We start from the raw sequence: 16,021 nt of genomic DNA, 5'->3' as shown, positions 1-16,021 counted from the left end.
TACCAAGGCAAACCGCCCCTACTGAGGTACACGCCCATTGCTGACACAGCCTGCCGTTGCCAAGGCAACCTGCTACAACAGAGAGACTCCACCACAGGGCGTAGCCCGTGGCAGCAGGGCAGAGACCGCAGCAGAAGGGCAGAGCCTGCAGCAACAGGGCGAACCTCACACCAGCAGGGCGGAGCCTCAGCAGTCAAATAGTGACTAGACTGCCTCCTAGCTGGGCAGGACAGTGCGGCGGACACTCACAAGGAAAGCCCCAACCCCCCACAGACAGAGCATCTGAGAAAAAAAAGGGTTTTTTTATGAGTTATGTTGCAGCAGAATTAAACATAGCAGCCTAACAGCCCTGAATGAACAACAGAGCTCACAGCTCAGCACTTGAGCTCCTATAAAGTACAGACTGTCTCCTCAAGCAGCTCCCTGACCCCTCTATATCCAAAAGACTGACATTTGGCAGGCATCATTCTGGGACAAAGATAGCAGAAAAAGAAACTGGTAGCATCCCTCACTGTTCCACAGCTGCTATAGGTGCACCCCAGACAAGCAGGGCCTAGAGTGGACCTCAGCAGTCGTACAGTGAAGGGGCTAGACTGGTAGAAGGAAAACCAAGTAACAGAAATACTTCATAATCAACAATCTGGGTGTCCACTCAGAGACCCAATCGAAAAGTCAGCAACTACACAGATAACAGGTGGATAAATCCACAAAGATGGGAAGAAACCAGTGCAAAAAGGAGGAAAACACCCAAAACCAGAACACCTCGCCTCCTAGAAAGGACCAAAACTCCTCGCCAGCAAGGGAACAAAGCTGGACGGAGAATGACTGTGACGAAATGACGGAATTAGACTTCAGAAGGTGGATAATGAGAAACTTTTGTGAGCTAAAAGAACATGTTTTAAATCAATGCAAAGAAACTAAGAACCTTGAAAAAAGATATGAAAAAAGATTCGAGGAAATGATAACAAGAATGGATAACTTAGAGAGGAATATGAATGAATTAAAGGAGCTGAAAAACACAATACGAGAACTTCGTGAAGCATGCACAAGTTTCAATAGCCGAATTGACCAAGCAGAAGAAAGACTATCAGAAGTCGAAAATCAACTCAATGAAATAAAACGAGAAACCAAGATTAGAGAAAAAAGTGCAAAAAGGAATGAACAAAGTCTCCAAGAAATGTGGGACTATGTGAAGAGACCTAACCTACGTTTGATAGGTGTACCAGAATGTGACGAATAAAATGAATCCAAGCTGGAAAATACTCTTCAGGACATTATCCAGGAAAATTTCCCCCACCTAGCAAGACAGGCCAACACTCAATTGGAGGAAATACAGAGAACACCAAAAAGATATTCCGCAAGAAGAGCAACCCCAAGGCACATAATCGTCAGATTCAACAAGGTTGAAATAAAGGAGAAAATACTAAGGGCAGCCAGAGAGAAAGGTCGGGTCACCCACAAAGGGAAGCCCATCAGATTCACAGCAGATCTCTCAACAGAAACTCTACAAGCCAGAAGAGAGTGGGGGCCAATATTCAACATCCTTAAAGAAAATAACTTTCAACCCAGAATTTCAAATCCAGCCAAACTGAGCTTCAGAAGTGAAGGAAAAATAAAATCCTTTGCGAACAAGCAAGTACTCAGAGATTTTGTCACCACCAGGCCTGCTTTACAAGAGCTCCTAAAAGAGGCACTACACATAGAAAGGAACAACCAGTACCAGTCATTCCAAAATCACACTAAATGCTAAAGAGCATCAACATAATGAAGAATCTACAACAACTAACGGGCAAAACAGCCAGCTAGCATCAAAATGGCAGTATCAAATTCACACATAACAATATTAACCCTAAATGTAAATGGGCTAAATGCACCAATCAAAAGACACAGACTGGCAAATTGGGTAAAAATCCAAAACCCATCAGTGTGCTGTATCCAGGAAACCCATCTCACATGCAAGGATACACAAAGGCTCAAAATAAAGGGATGGAGGAAGATTTACCAAGCAAATGGAGAGCAAAAAAAAGCAGGAGTTGCAATTCTCATCTCTGATAAAATAGACTTTAAAGCAACAAAGATCAAAAGAGATAAAGAAGGCCATTACATAATGGTAAAAGGATCGATACAACAAGAAGAGCTAACGATCCTAAACATATATGGACCCAATACAGGAGCACCCAGATACATAAGGCAAGTTCTTAACGACTTACAAAGAGACTTAGACTCCCACACAATAATAGTGGGAGACTTTAACACTCCACTGTCAATATTAGACAGATCAACCAGACAGAAAATCAACAAGGATATCCAGGGCTTGAACTCAGACCTGGAGCAAGCAAACCTGATAGACATTTACAGAACTCTCCACCCCAAATCCACAGAATATACATTCTTCTAAGCACCACATCACACCTACTCTAAAATTGACCACATAATTGGAAGTAAAGCACTGCTCAGCAAATGCAAAACAACTGAAATCATAACAAACAGCCTCTCAGACCATAGTGCAATCAAGTTAGGACTCAGAATTCAGAACCCAACCCAGAACCGCACTGCTTCATGGAAACTGAACAACTGGCTCTTGAATGTTGACTGGATAAACAATGAACTGAAGGCAGAAATAAAGAAGTTCTTCGAAACCAATGAGAACGAAGACACAACATGCCAGAACCTCTGGGACACATTTAAAGCAGTCTCTAGAGGAAAGTATATAGCAATAAGTGCCCATATGAGAAGAATGGAGAGATCCAAAATTGACACCCTATCGTCAAAATTGAAAGAGCTAGAGGAGCAAAATCAAAAAAACTCAAAACCCAGCAGAAGACAAGAAATAACTAAGATCAGAGCTGATCTGAAGGAGATTGAGACACGAAAAACCCTCCAAAAAAATCAAATCCAAGAGCTGGTTTTTTGAAAAGATCAACAAAATAGACAGACCACTAGCCAGATTGATTAAAAAGAAAAGAGAGAACAACCAAATAGATGGAATAAAAAATGATAAAGGGGAAATCACCACAGATTTCACAGAAATTCAAACCATCATCAGAGAATATTACAAACAACTCTATGCACATAAACTAGTAAACCTGGAAGAAATGGATAAATTCCTGGACTCATGTGTCCTCCCAAGCCTGAACCAGGAGAAAGCTGAAACTATGAATAGACCAATAACAAGGTCTGAAGTCGAGGCAGCAATTAAGAGCCTACCACACAAAAAAGCCCAGGTCCAGACGGATTCACAGCCGAATTCTACCAGACACACAAAGAGGAGCTGGTACCATTCCTTCTGAAACTATTCCAAATAATCCAAAAAGAAGGAATCCTTCCCAAATCATTCTATGAGACCAATATCATCCTGATACCAAAACCCGGCAGAGACCCAACAAGAAAAGAAAACTTCCGGCCAATATCCATGATGAACATAGATGCAAAAATTTTCAATAAAATATTGGCAAGCCGATTGCAACAGCAAATCAAAAAACTTATTCATCATGATCAAGTAGGATTCATCCCGGGGATGCAAGGCTGGTTCAACATACGCAAGTCTATCAACGTAATTCACCACATAAACAGAACCAAAAACAAAAACCACATGATTATCTCAATTGATGCAGAGAAGGCATTTGACAAAATTCAACAGCCCTTTATGCTAAAAACCCTCAATAAACTCGGTATTGATGGAACGTATCTCAAAGTAATAAAAGCTATTTACGACAAACCAACAGCCAATATCATACTGAATGGGCAAAAACTGGAAGCATTCCCTTTGAAATCCAGCACTAGACAAGGATGCCCTCTCTCACCACTCCTATTCAATATAGTACTGGAAGTTCTAGCCACAGCAATCAGGCAAGAAAAAGAAATAAAGGGTATTCAAATAGGAAAGGTGGAAGCCAAATTGTCTCTATTTGCAGACGACATGATAGTATACCTAGAAGACCCCATCGCCTCAGCCCAAAAACTCCTGAAACTGATAAGCAACTTCAGCAAAGTCTCAGGATATAAAATCAATGTGCAAAAATCACAAGCCTTCCTCTACACCAACAACAGACTTAAAGAAAGCCAAATCAAGAAGGAACTGCCATTCACAATTGCTACAAAAAGAATAAAATACCTTGGAATACAACTCACAAGGAATGTAAGGGACCTCTTCAAGGAAAACTACAAACCACTGCTCAACGAAATCAGAGAGGACACAAACAGATGGAGAAACATTCCATGTTCATGGTTAGGAAGAATTAATATCATAAAAATGGCTATACTGCCCAAAGTAACTTACAGAATCAATGCTATACCCATCAAGCTACCACTGACTTTCTTCACAGAACTGGAAAAAACCACCATGAACTTCACATGGAACCAAAAGAGAGCCCGCATAGCCAAGTCAATTCTAAGCAAAAAGAACACAGCGAGGGGCATCACACTACCGGATTTCAAACTATACTACAAGGCTACAGTAATCAAAACAGCATGGTACTGGTACCAAAACAGAGATATAGACCAATGGAACAGAACAGAGGCATCGGAGGCAACACAACATATCTACAACCATACAATCTTTGATAAACCCGACAAAAACAAGCAATGGGGAAAGGATTCCCTGTTCAACAAATGGTGTTGGGGAAACTGGCTAGCCGTGTGCAGAAAGCAGAAACTGGACCCCTTCCTGACACCTTACACCAAAATTAACTCCAGATGGATTAAAGACTTAAACATAAGACCTGGCACCATAAAAACCCTAGAGGAAAATCTAGGCAAAACCATCCAAGACATAGGAGTAGGCAAGAACTTCATGAACAAAACACCAAAAGCATTGGCAACAAAGGCCAAAATAGACAAACGGGACCTAATGAAACTCCACAGCTTCTGCAAGGCAAAAGAAACAGTCACTAGAATGAATCGGCAGCCAACAGAATGGGAAAAAATTTTTGCAGTTTACCCATCTGACAAAGGGCTGATATCCAGAATTTACAAAGAACTCAAACAGATTTACAGGAAAAAAACAAACAAGCCCATTCAAAAGTGGGCAAAGGATATGAACAGACACTTTACGAAAGAAGACATATATGAGGCCAACAATCATATGAAAAAATGCTCATCGTCACTGGTCATCAGAGAGATGCAAATCAAAACCACATTGAGATACCATCTCACGCCAGTTAGAATGGCGATCATTAAAAAATCTGGAGACAACAGATGCTGGAGAGGATGTGGAGAAAAAGGAACACTTTTACACTGTTGGTGGGAGTGTAAATTAGTTCAACCATTGTGGAAGACAGTGTGGCGATTCCTCAAGGCCTTAGAAATAGAAATTCCATTTGACCCAGCAATCCCATTACTGGGTATATATCCAAAAGACTATAAATCGTACTACTATAAGGACACATGCACACGAATGTTCATTGCAGCACTGTTTACAATAGCAAAGACCTGGAATCAACCCAAATGCCCATCGATGATAGACTGGATTGGGAAAATGTGGCACATATACACCATGGAATATTATGCAGCAATCAGGAATGATGAGTTTGTGTTGTTTGTAGGGACATGGATGAATCTGGAGAACATCATTCTCAGCAAACTGACACAAGAACAGAAAATGAAACACCGCATATTCTCACTCATAGGCGGATGATGAAAAATGATAACACATGGACACAGGGAGGGGAGTACTAAACACTGGGGTCTATTGGGGGGAAAAGGGGAGGGCCAGTGGGAGGGGGAGGTGGGGAGGGATAGCCTGGGGAGAAATGCCAAATGTGGGTGAAGGGGAGAAAGGAAGCAAAACACACTGCCATGTGTGTACCTATGCAACTGTCTTGCATGTTCTGCACATGTACCCCACAACCTAAAATGCAATAAAAAATTTAAAAAAAAAAAAGAAGTCTGCACCTAGCTCCCTGAGGCCTGCTTATAAAAATGAGGAAGAGGCTATTCTGCTTTCCAGTGAGAATATTCACCAGCTAAGTGCTGGGCTGCCCACGAGGCAAACAGCCCCCTAGGCCTGGGATGCCACCGGTAGCATGGCAGGACATTCAGTACAACTCAAGAAGCCCCCAAAAACATGAGAGGCTGAGGGAAAGTGCTCCCTGGCCCAGCTCTAGTGTTTCCCAGTAAGGAGCTGCCCTGGCAGAAACAGGGAGGCCCACTCATCCTGAGAGTCTGGGCCTGAGCTGCAAACACAACTGCCTGGAGAGTCTGCCTCCTGGCTCTGCAGACAGGCTCTAGGTGATAACTGGCAGAGTACCCGCCTGGAGATGCACGCACTGTGTGTAGTATGGGCCTGTACCTGCTGCAGCATCAGCTAGTCTAGGCCTCTACCCTTGGTCCGCCTATAGACACCATGCGGCCCATCTGGATATTTGGCTCTGAGCCTGGTCTACCCAGGCCTGTTTTGACCCCACCCCCTGGCCACGCCCCTTGCGGGTTTCCTCTGGATGACTTTTCCTTCCTGCTCTGGCTGACTGGGGACTGTTCCTGCTGGTTGGTATCCCAGGACCAGGAGAGGTCTGAAGAGACCTGAGAACAAGCAGCCCTGGACTCAGCTCTGAGTTCTGAAAGCCCATTCCCTGCTCTGCAGCTCTTCCCACCCCACCTCTTCTCAGCCTTGCAGCTCAAGTGTTGATCTAAGGAGTCCAGGACCCAGGAGAAGGAAGACTCTGAGGAACACAGAACAGTGAGCATTGCCCACACCCCATACTCCATCACCACATCTCCCTTCACCCTCACCCTCCTTGCCTGGCCCTAGGCCCCATCCCAGCACCTCAGTATCAGCTGACTTCTTCCAATGTCCCGCAGGACCCTCTGGGCTCCTCCCTCCTCTGACTTTTCCTACCACTCCCCTTCTATCGGCATCTATCTGCAGGTGCCCTGGGGTTTATAAAACTGGGTTCTGAATGCTGAATAAGAGACAGTAAGAGCCAAGGCAAAGGAGAGCACTGTTCTTTGCCTGCCTGATACCCTCACCACCCGTAAACATCCCCCAGATACCCCCTTAACTCTGGGACAGAGATGGCTGGTGGAGCCTGGGGCCGCCTGGCCTGTTACTTGGAGCTCCTGGAGAAGGAGGAGCTGAAGAAGTTCCAGTTTCTGCTGACCAATAAAGTGCACTCCAGGGGCTCTTCAGGTGAGACACCTGCTCAACCAGAGAAGACAAGTGGCATGCAGGTGGCCTCACACCTGGTGGCTCAGTATGGGGAGCAGCAGGCCTGGGACCTGGCCATCCATATCTGGGAACAGATGGGCCTGAGGTCACTGTGTGCCCAGGCTCAGGAAGAGGCAGGTGAGTAGACAAAGGACACCTCTGCCTACTGGAGAGCTCCTGACCCCCACTCCTCCCCTTCCCTCTTGGGACCCCAGCATCACCACTGAACCCTCCCTGCCAGGCCTTCCTCTGGACAGTGACATGGAACTGCCCTGTCAAAGGGAGATTCATGCCCCAGACTAGGCTCGAGCCCGAAGGCTTGCTGGGGGGTCCTTGCTGCACCTCAGAGCCCCACACCTTCCCTCTTTTATTCAAGTGCATTCCTAGGACCTCATGTGGTCCCCATAGTACCTGGGAGGGAGCGCCCAAAGGGCCCAAGAAGGGAGAGAGAGGTTGACATTCAGAAGGACACCGGCAAGGGTGGGCATGGGTTTTAGATCAAGCTCCCAAGTGGGGCACTTGCCTGGCATTATAGTTATGAGCACAGACTTGGGAGTCAGGCACTATCACCAGTCCTGGTACTATGGCCCTGGGCAAATCACTTCACTGCTCTCCACCTGTTTCTCTGTCTGCAAAATGGGAGAGTGAGAGCCCGCCTCCCTGGGCTGTGTGAGAGTTAAAAGAGCTCATCCATGTTAAACATTTAGCACAGAGTCTGATATATATTAAGTGCTCAATAAATAAGATCTCTCATTGCTGTTACTGCTGCTGCTTCTGTTATTAGCACTGCTAGCCACCCTGAGTAGCAGATGCTGTTAGCCCAGTATGGCACAGCTGAGGCTTAGAAGGAGCAGTGATTTGCACAGGGAGGTAGTCAGGACCAGGACAGATAAGCAAATTTCCTGATCCCAGATCAGGACTTTTTGTCTATCAGTATCTATAAGAGCATCATTCTTCAGATAAACTTCTAGAGGGGGTTGTAGAGGACTGCAGTAGGTTCCCTGGTGTCTCCTGACCTTTCTTGGTTGAAACAGGCAACCAGCTTAATATGAAGAACCCAAGCTCAGTTCCTCTTTGTCTCCTTCCTGTAGGCCACTCTCTCTCATTCCACTACAGCCTAAGTGAACCCAGCATGGGGTCTCCCAACCAACCCACCTCCACCACAGTGCTGAGGTCCCAGATCCCTGAATTGCATGGGTGCACCCAGCGCTCAGAGAGAAGCGTTTTGAGACGCCTACCTGACACGTCTGGACACCAATGGAGAGGTGAGGCTTGCTGAGTGGGGCTGACAGCTCTGGGTGGGACTGTGAGTCAGAAGGCAGGCCCCACCCAGGTGATCATGTCTGTGCATGGGGACCTGGCATGGTAGAGAGAGCAGAGGAAAGACAGGGGAGCCAGGATGGGATAAGAGGAGTAGGCCTAGAAATTATCTTTCAGGGACTTTCCAGGGCTGAGATTGCACCCCTCCCCATTTGACAGATGAGGAAGCTGAGACCCATGTGGGTCAGGAAGTGAGTCTTGCCCCAGGAGAGCTCAGCTCATAATATTGATGGACTTTGAAGATCCTTAGGGTCAGGGCGGTCCAGAAGTTCCAAGGAGGACTCTGCTTTCCAGACAGACCCCAAGATGAGGCTAGGCTTAGTCCTCAGCCCAAGCTAGCTCCCTCACATGACTTCTCTATTCACTACTAAAAGAATAAAATTGTGTCTCTACTTTGCACTGGTTTTTAAAATAATATTATTAAGACCCATCTCTCAGCCCCAGGTTCCCTGGGCTGGCTTTAGGGGTTCACAGCCCCACCCATAGTGGGCCCGGAGCTTTGGAGATCAGCAGGGGCTGGATCTGGTTGGCCCCTGAAGGAAAAAGAGGACCTCGAAGAGACAGCTTGTGAGAGCTTAAAATATATGCAACTAAAAGAAAATAGATGTTCAGTAAATTGTCATTTTTTCCTTTCACTTCCCCCTAGAAATCACTTCCTCACTCCTTTACCAAGCTCCTTTAAGCTCTCCAGACTATGGGTCTCCAAGCTATGAGTCACCCAGTGCCCCCATATCTACAGCAGAGCTGGGGAGCTGGATATCCCCACTTCAGCCCAGCCCAGTGCCCAGAGAGCAGGAGGCTCCTGGTACCCAGTGGCCTCTGGATGAAACGTTGGGAAATTACTACACAGGTGAGACCCTACTGAGCTCCTGGTGGGGTGGTGGGTGGGAGAGGCAAATGCAGGGACAAAGAATCCCCTGGGGACCAGGTTGGCAGGCTGAGTAGAGGTTCTGGAAAACATCTGAAATTTCTCTCAGGAAATCCCACCCTTGGAGCCTCTCCACTGGTCCAAGGCACTGCTACCAGGAAGCTCCTGGGCATTAAAATACAGATGTGTTACCCAGCACATCTGGGGGACAACAGAGCAAGGATGGCGGAGCCAAGATAGAGTTACACATCACCTGGTTTACTGGACAGGGCACTGGCCTGAGGTCAGGAAAACTGCGTTCAGTTTCGACTGAGCTCCTTACCCCACAAGTGGCCTACAGTGAGTCCCATGCCCACAAGTGCTCACTGGACACTCTGTGAGTCAGACCATGTCCAGGGCTTCACCTGTACGTTGAACTTAAATTTTACAACCACTCCATGAGATAAATATTGCTATCATCACAACTTGGAGATGAGAAAACCAAGGATCAAAAAGATATTCTCACAGTCAGCACTAGCGAAGATGGGATTCAGCCTTCACTCTCTCACACAGCAGTCCACACCTTTAACTTACACAGGGAGCGCTCTCATCTGGACAATGAAGACAGTCATGCTAAAGCCACAGGTTCAGAGACCCCTGATGCCACAGGCTCCTTAACCACTAAACTACACTGCCTCTCAATGCCAAAGGATGCCTCCTTTGAAATCTGAGAGATGTTAAGTTAAAAGGATTTCTTCTGCCCCCTACCTAGGAGTAAACTTGTAGATTTCATGGTCCTAAAATATGTCCTAGGCTCAAAGTGTATCAGTTTACTTAATTATTCACACCTCTTGCCATTCAAAAAAAAAAAAAAAAAAGCCAGCAGCCATGTAATAAACCCGCACATATACCACCAGAGTCTACAATAAAAAGTAAACAAACTCATATTTTTAAAACTTTGATAGGGCATATAAGGAAAGATCAACATTCAGGTTAAACTAAGGAAAACAGAAGTCAAGAAAGGAAGATTCTAATACTTTAAGTTCTTTCTTTTTATATCTGAGAATCACAAAGATAACTTTTTCTCAGAATTATTTTGTGAACTATAAAACCCAAACAATAAAGACAATTAAAACTGAAAAACAGAAAGGAAGAATATAAAGACAGATCAGAGCCATCTGTAGAAGCATAGTAATGCAATAACCCTAAAAGAGAAAAAAACAAGTGTGAAAACCATGAAGACTTACACATTGCTATAAATAATGGTTCCATTGGTTTTGGGGAATCTAGCAACATCGTAGGTTACACAATACCCACTGGAAATATAGTGGGTTACACAATACCTGTTACTCAATAGAAAAGACCAATGCAAGAGAAGTACATTTTTCTAAATTCTAAGGGAATTCTTCAAATAAGGAACTTTAAAAAAAAAAAAAAACCTTTTAGTTTCAGAAGCACATGTGCAGGTTTGTTCTCTAGGTAAATTACGTGTCACAAGTGTTTGGTGTACAGATTATCTCGTTGCCCAGGTAATAAGCCTAGGTAGTTTTTTAATCCTTACTGTCCTCCCACTCTTTACCCTCAAGAGGCCCCAGTGTCTGTTGTTCCCTTTCTGTGTCCATGTGTACTCAATGTTTAGCTCTCATTTATAAGTGAAAACATGTGGTATTTGGTTTTCTATTCCTGTGTTAGTTTGCTTAGGATAATGGTCTCCAGCTCCATCTGAGTTGCTGCAAAAGGCATGATCTCTTTCTTTTTTATGTCTGTGTAGTACTCCATGTGTAAATATACCACATTTTCTTTAACCAGTCTTTGGTTGATTCCATGCTGTTGCAACTGTGACTAGTGCTGGAATGAACATACATGTGCATGCATCTTTATGATAGACTGATTTACATTCCTTTGGGTATATACCCAATAATGGGATTGCTGGATTGAATGGTAGTTCAAAGTTTTTTGGGAAATCGCCAAATTGCTTTCCACAGTGGCTGAACTAATTTACATTCTTACTAGCAGTGTATAAGCATTCTTGTTTCTCTGCAATCTCACCAACATCTGTTATTTTTTGACTTTTTAATTGTAGCCTTTCTAACTGGTATGGGATAGTATCTCACTGTGGGTTTGATTTACATTTTTCTAATAATAAGTGATGTTGAGCATTTTTTCATACGCTGTCTGCCATTTGTATGTCTTCTTTTGAAGTGTCTATTGGTGTCTTTTGTCCACTTTTTTTTTTGAGACAGAGTCTCACACTGCCATCCAAGTTGGAGTGCAATGGTGCAATCTCAGCTCAGTGCAACCTCCGCCTCCTGGGATCAAGCAATTCTCCTGCCTCAGCCTCCTGAGTAAGCTGGGATTACAGGCGTGTACCACCACATCTGGCTAATTTTTGTAGAGATGGCCCATTAGCTAGGCTGGTCGCAAATTCTTGACCTCAAGTGATCTTACCATCTCAGCTTCCCAAAGTGCTAGGGTTACAGGCATGGGCCACCTCGCCCAGCCATTTGTCCACTTTTTAATGGGATTGTTTTTGTCTTGTTAATATGTTTAAGTTCCTTATAGATTCTGGATATTCAAACATTTTCAGATGGATAGGTTGCAAATATTTTCTCCCATTTTGTGGGTTGTCTGTTTACTTTATGGGTAGTTTCTTTTGCTGTGCAGAAGTTCTTTAATTAGGTCCCAGTTGTCCATTTTTTATTTCATTGCAATTGCTTTTGGCATCTTCCTCATGAAATTTTTGCCAGAACCTATGTTCAGAATGGTATTTCCTAGATTTTCTTCAAGATTTTTTAAAGTTCTGGGTTTTACATTTAAGTCTTTCATCCATCTTCCATTGATCTATGTATATGGTATAAGGAAGGGGTCCAGTTTCAGTCTTCTGCCTATGGCTAGCCAGTTATGTCAGCATCCAGTAGGGAATCCTTTCCCCGTGGCTTGTTTTTGTTAATATTATCAAAGATCAGATGGTTATAGGTATGCAGCTTTATTTCTGGGCATTTTATTCTGTTCTGTTGGTCTGTGTCTGTTTTCGTACCAGTAGCATGCTGTTTTGGTTACTTTAGCCTTGTAGTATAGTTTAAAGTTGGGTAATATGATGGCTCCAGATTTGTTATTTTTTTGCTTAGAATTGCTTTGGTTATTTGGGCTCTTTTTTGGTTTCATATTAATTTTAGAATATTTTTTCTAATTATCTGAAGAATGTCATTGGTCGTTTGATAGGAATAGCACTGAATCTGTAAATTGCTTGGAATAGTATGGCCATTTTGACAATATCAGTTCTTCCTATTCATGAACATGGAATGTGTTCCATTTGTGTGTGTCATCTCTGATTTCTCTCAGCAGTGTTTTGTAGTTCTTACTATAGAGATCTTTCACATTCCTGGTTAGATGTATTCCTAGGTATTTGTGTGGGGGGCAGCTATTGTGAGTGGTTTGGTGCTGAGCATTCCTGATTTGGTGCTCAGCTTGGATGTTGTTGGTGTTTGGAAATGCACCAACATTGCACAACATCACATATTACTTTTTACCCAATATAGTAACTTGATTTTTTTATCCTGAAACTTTGCTGAAGTTGTTTATCAGATCTAGCAGATTTGGGGATGACCCTGGGGGATTTTCTAGGTATTAAACCGTATAATCTGCAAACAGAGATACTTTGACTTCCTCTCTTCCTATTTGGATGTCTTTTACTTCTTTCTCTTACCTAATTGCTCTGGTTAGGACTTCCAGTACTATGTTGAACAAATGGTGAGAATGAGCATCCTTGTCTTGTTCTGGTTCAAGGGAAATACTTCCATGTTTTGCCCATTAAGTATGATGTTGGCTGTGGTTTTGTCCTAAATGGCTCTTATTATTTGAGATATGCTTCAATGTCTAGTTTGTTGAGGGTTTTAACATAAAAGGATGTTGAATTTTACCAAATGCCTTGAGATGATCCTGTGGGGGCTTTTTTACTTCTGTTTATGTGATGGATCATATTTATTGATTTGCACATGTTGAATCAAACATGCATTCCAGTGATAAAACCTACTTGGTTTTGGTGAATGCACTTTTTGATGTGCTGCTGGATTCAATTTGCTAGTATTTTGTTGAGGATTTTTGCACCTATGTTCATCACAGTTGTTGTCCTTAAGTTTTCTTTTTTTGTTGTATCTCTGCCAGGTTTTGGTATCAGAATGATACCTAACTCATAGAATGAGTCCCTCCTCCTCAATTTTTTTGAATAGTTTCAGTAGAAATGGTGCCAGCTCTTCTTAATATGTCTGGTAGAATTCAGCTGTGAATCTATCTGGTCCTGGCCTTTTTCTGGTTGCTAGAATTCTTATTACTGATTCCATTTTAGAATTTGTTATTGCTCTGTTAGGGTTTTAATTTCTTCCTGGTTCAGTCTTAGGAATTTATCTATTTCTTGTAGGTTTTTCTAGTTTGTGTGAATAGAGATGTTCACAATCGTCTCTGAGGATTTTTCGTATTTCTATGGGGTCAGTGGTAATGTCCTCTTTGTCATTTCTTGTTGTGTTTATTTGGATCTTCTGTCTTTTTTTTTATTTTTCTTTATGAGTCTGGTTAGTGGTCTCTCAATTGATTTATTCTTCCACAAAACAAACTTTTGATTTTGTTGATCTTTTATGTGTTTTATTTTCATCTCAATTTCATTCAATTCATCTCATTTTGGTTATTTCTTGTCTTCTGCTAGCTTTGGGATTGATTTGCTCTTGTTTTTCTAAATCTATTTGTGATGTTAAGTTGCTAATTTGAGATTTCTCTAACTTTCTGATATGGGCATTTACTGCTATAAACTTACCTCTTAACACTGCTTTACCTGTATCTCAGAGATTTGGTATATTATATCTTTGTTCTCATTGTTTCAAATAATGTTTTGATTTCTGCCTCAGTTTCATTGTTTACCCAAAAGTCACTCAGGAACAGGTTAATTTTCATGAATTGTATGGTTTTGAACTATCTTCTTAGTATTTATTTTTTTATTATGCAGTAGTCCAAGAGTGTGGCTGATATCATTTGTTCTTGTTTTGTTTTAAATTTGCTGAGAACTCTTTTTTTTGTACTTTAGGTTCTGGGGCACATGTGCAGATCATGCAGCATTGTTGCATAGGTACATACATGCCAAGGTGGTTTGCTGTCTCCATACCCCTGTCATTTACATCTGGCATTTCTCCCCATGTTATCCCTCCCAAACCTCCCCACCCCCGTTGTTCCTCCCCTACCCCACCGACAGATCCCAGTGTGTGATGCTCCCCTCCCTGGGCCCATGTGTTCTCATTGTTCATCACCCACCTATGAATGAGAACATACAGTGTTTGGTTTTCTGTTCTTTTGTCAGTTTGCTGAGGATGATGGCTTTCAGGTTCATCCATGTCCCTACAAAGAACATGAATTCATCCTTTTTTATGGCTGCATAGTATTCCATGGTGTATATGTGCCACGTTTTTTTTTGTTTTTTTTTTTGTCCAGTCTATCATTGATGGGCATTTGGGTTGCTTCCAGGTCTTTGCTATTGTAAACAGTGCTGCAATGAACATACGTATGCATGTGTCTTTATAATATAATGATTTATAATCCTTTGGGCATATACCTAATAATGGGATAGCTGGGTCAAATTGAATTTCTATTTCTAGATCCTTGAGGAATTGCCACACTGTCTTCCACAATGGTTGAACTAATTTACACTCCCACCAACAGTGAAAGAGTGTTCCTATTTCTTCACATCCACTCCAGCATCTGTCGTCTCCTGATTTTTCACTGATCACTATTCTAACTGGTGTGAGATGGTATCTCAATGTGGCTTTGATTTGCATTTCTCTAATGACCAGTGATGATGAGCATTTTTTCATATGTTTGTTGGCCTCATAAATGTCTTCTTTTGAGAAGTGTCTGTTCATATCTTTCACCCACTTTTGAATGGGTTTGTTTGTTTTTTCTTGTAAATCTGCTTTAGTTCTTTGCAGATTCCGGATATTAGCCCTTTGTCAGATGGGCAGATTGCAAAAATTTTTTCCTATTCTCTTGGTTGCCAGTTCACTCTAATGATTGTTTCTTTTGCTGTGCAGAAACTCTTAAGTTTAATTAGATCCCATTTGTCTATTTTGGCTTTTGTTGCCATTGTTCTTGGTGTTTTGTCATGAAGTCCTTGTCTATGCCTATGTCCTGAATGGTTTTACCTAGGTTTTTTTCTAGCATTTTTATGGTGTTGGGTTTTATGTTTAAATCATTAATCCATCTGGAGTTAATTTTAGTGTAAGGTATAAGGAAGGGGTCCAGTTTTAGCTTTCTGCACATAGCTAGCCAGTTTTCCCAACACCATTTATTAAACAGGGAATCTTTCCCCGTTGCTTGTTTTTGTCAGGTTTTTCAAAGATCAGATGGTTGTAGATGTGTGGCGTTACTTCCAACGCCTCTGTTCTGTTCCATTGGTCTATATCTCTGTTTTGATACCAGTACCATGCTGTTCTGATTATAGTAGCCTTGTAGTATAGTGTGAAGTCAGGTAGTGTGATGCCTCCAGTTTTGTCTTTTGGCTTAAGACTGTCTTGGCTATGCAGGCTCTCTTTTGGTTCAATATGAAGTTTATAGTGGTTTTTTTCAGTTCTTTGAAGAAGGTCAGTGGTAGCTTGATGGGGATAGTGTTGAATCTATAAATTACTTTGGGCAGTATGGCCATTTTCATGATATTGATTCTTCCTAACCAT

General features: G+C 42.6%; 1 protein-coding gene across 1 annotated transcript in view; it reads left to right on the top strand.

Moving 5' to 3' along the window:
• The first annotated feature begins 6,458 nt into the window (after nt 1–6,458).
• The window catches only part of NLRP1 (NLR family pyrin domain containing 1), a 59,833-nt gene continuing 50,270 nt past the window's right edge, over nt 6,459–16,021 (top strand). The window contains exons 1-4 of the mRNA XM_054256217.2: nt 6,459–6,676; nt 6,987–7,282; nt 8,236–8,409; nt 9,111–9,314. Coding sequence (XP_054112192.2) covers nt 7,012–7,282; nt 8,236–8,409; nt 9,111–9,314 — 649 coding nt within the window. The 5' untranslated portion in view covers nt 6,459–6,676; nt 6,987–7,011. The remainder of the gene's footprint in view (nt 6,677–6,986; nt 7,283–8,235; nt 8,410–9,110; nt 9,315–16,021) is intronic.

This window comes from Callithrix jacchus, chromosome 5 (assembly GCF_049354715.1).
Source record: "Callithrix jacchus isolate 240 chromosome 5, calJac240_pri, whole genome shotgun sequence".
Lineage (NCBI taxonomy): Eukaryota > Metazoa > Chordata > Mammalia > Primates > Cebidae > Callithrix > Callithrix jacchus.
Note: the sequence above shows the minus strand (reverse complement) of the source record. Positions and strands in the feature narration are given on the sequence as shown.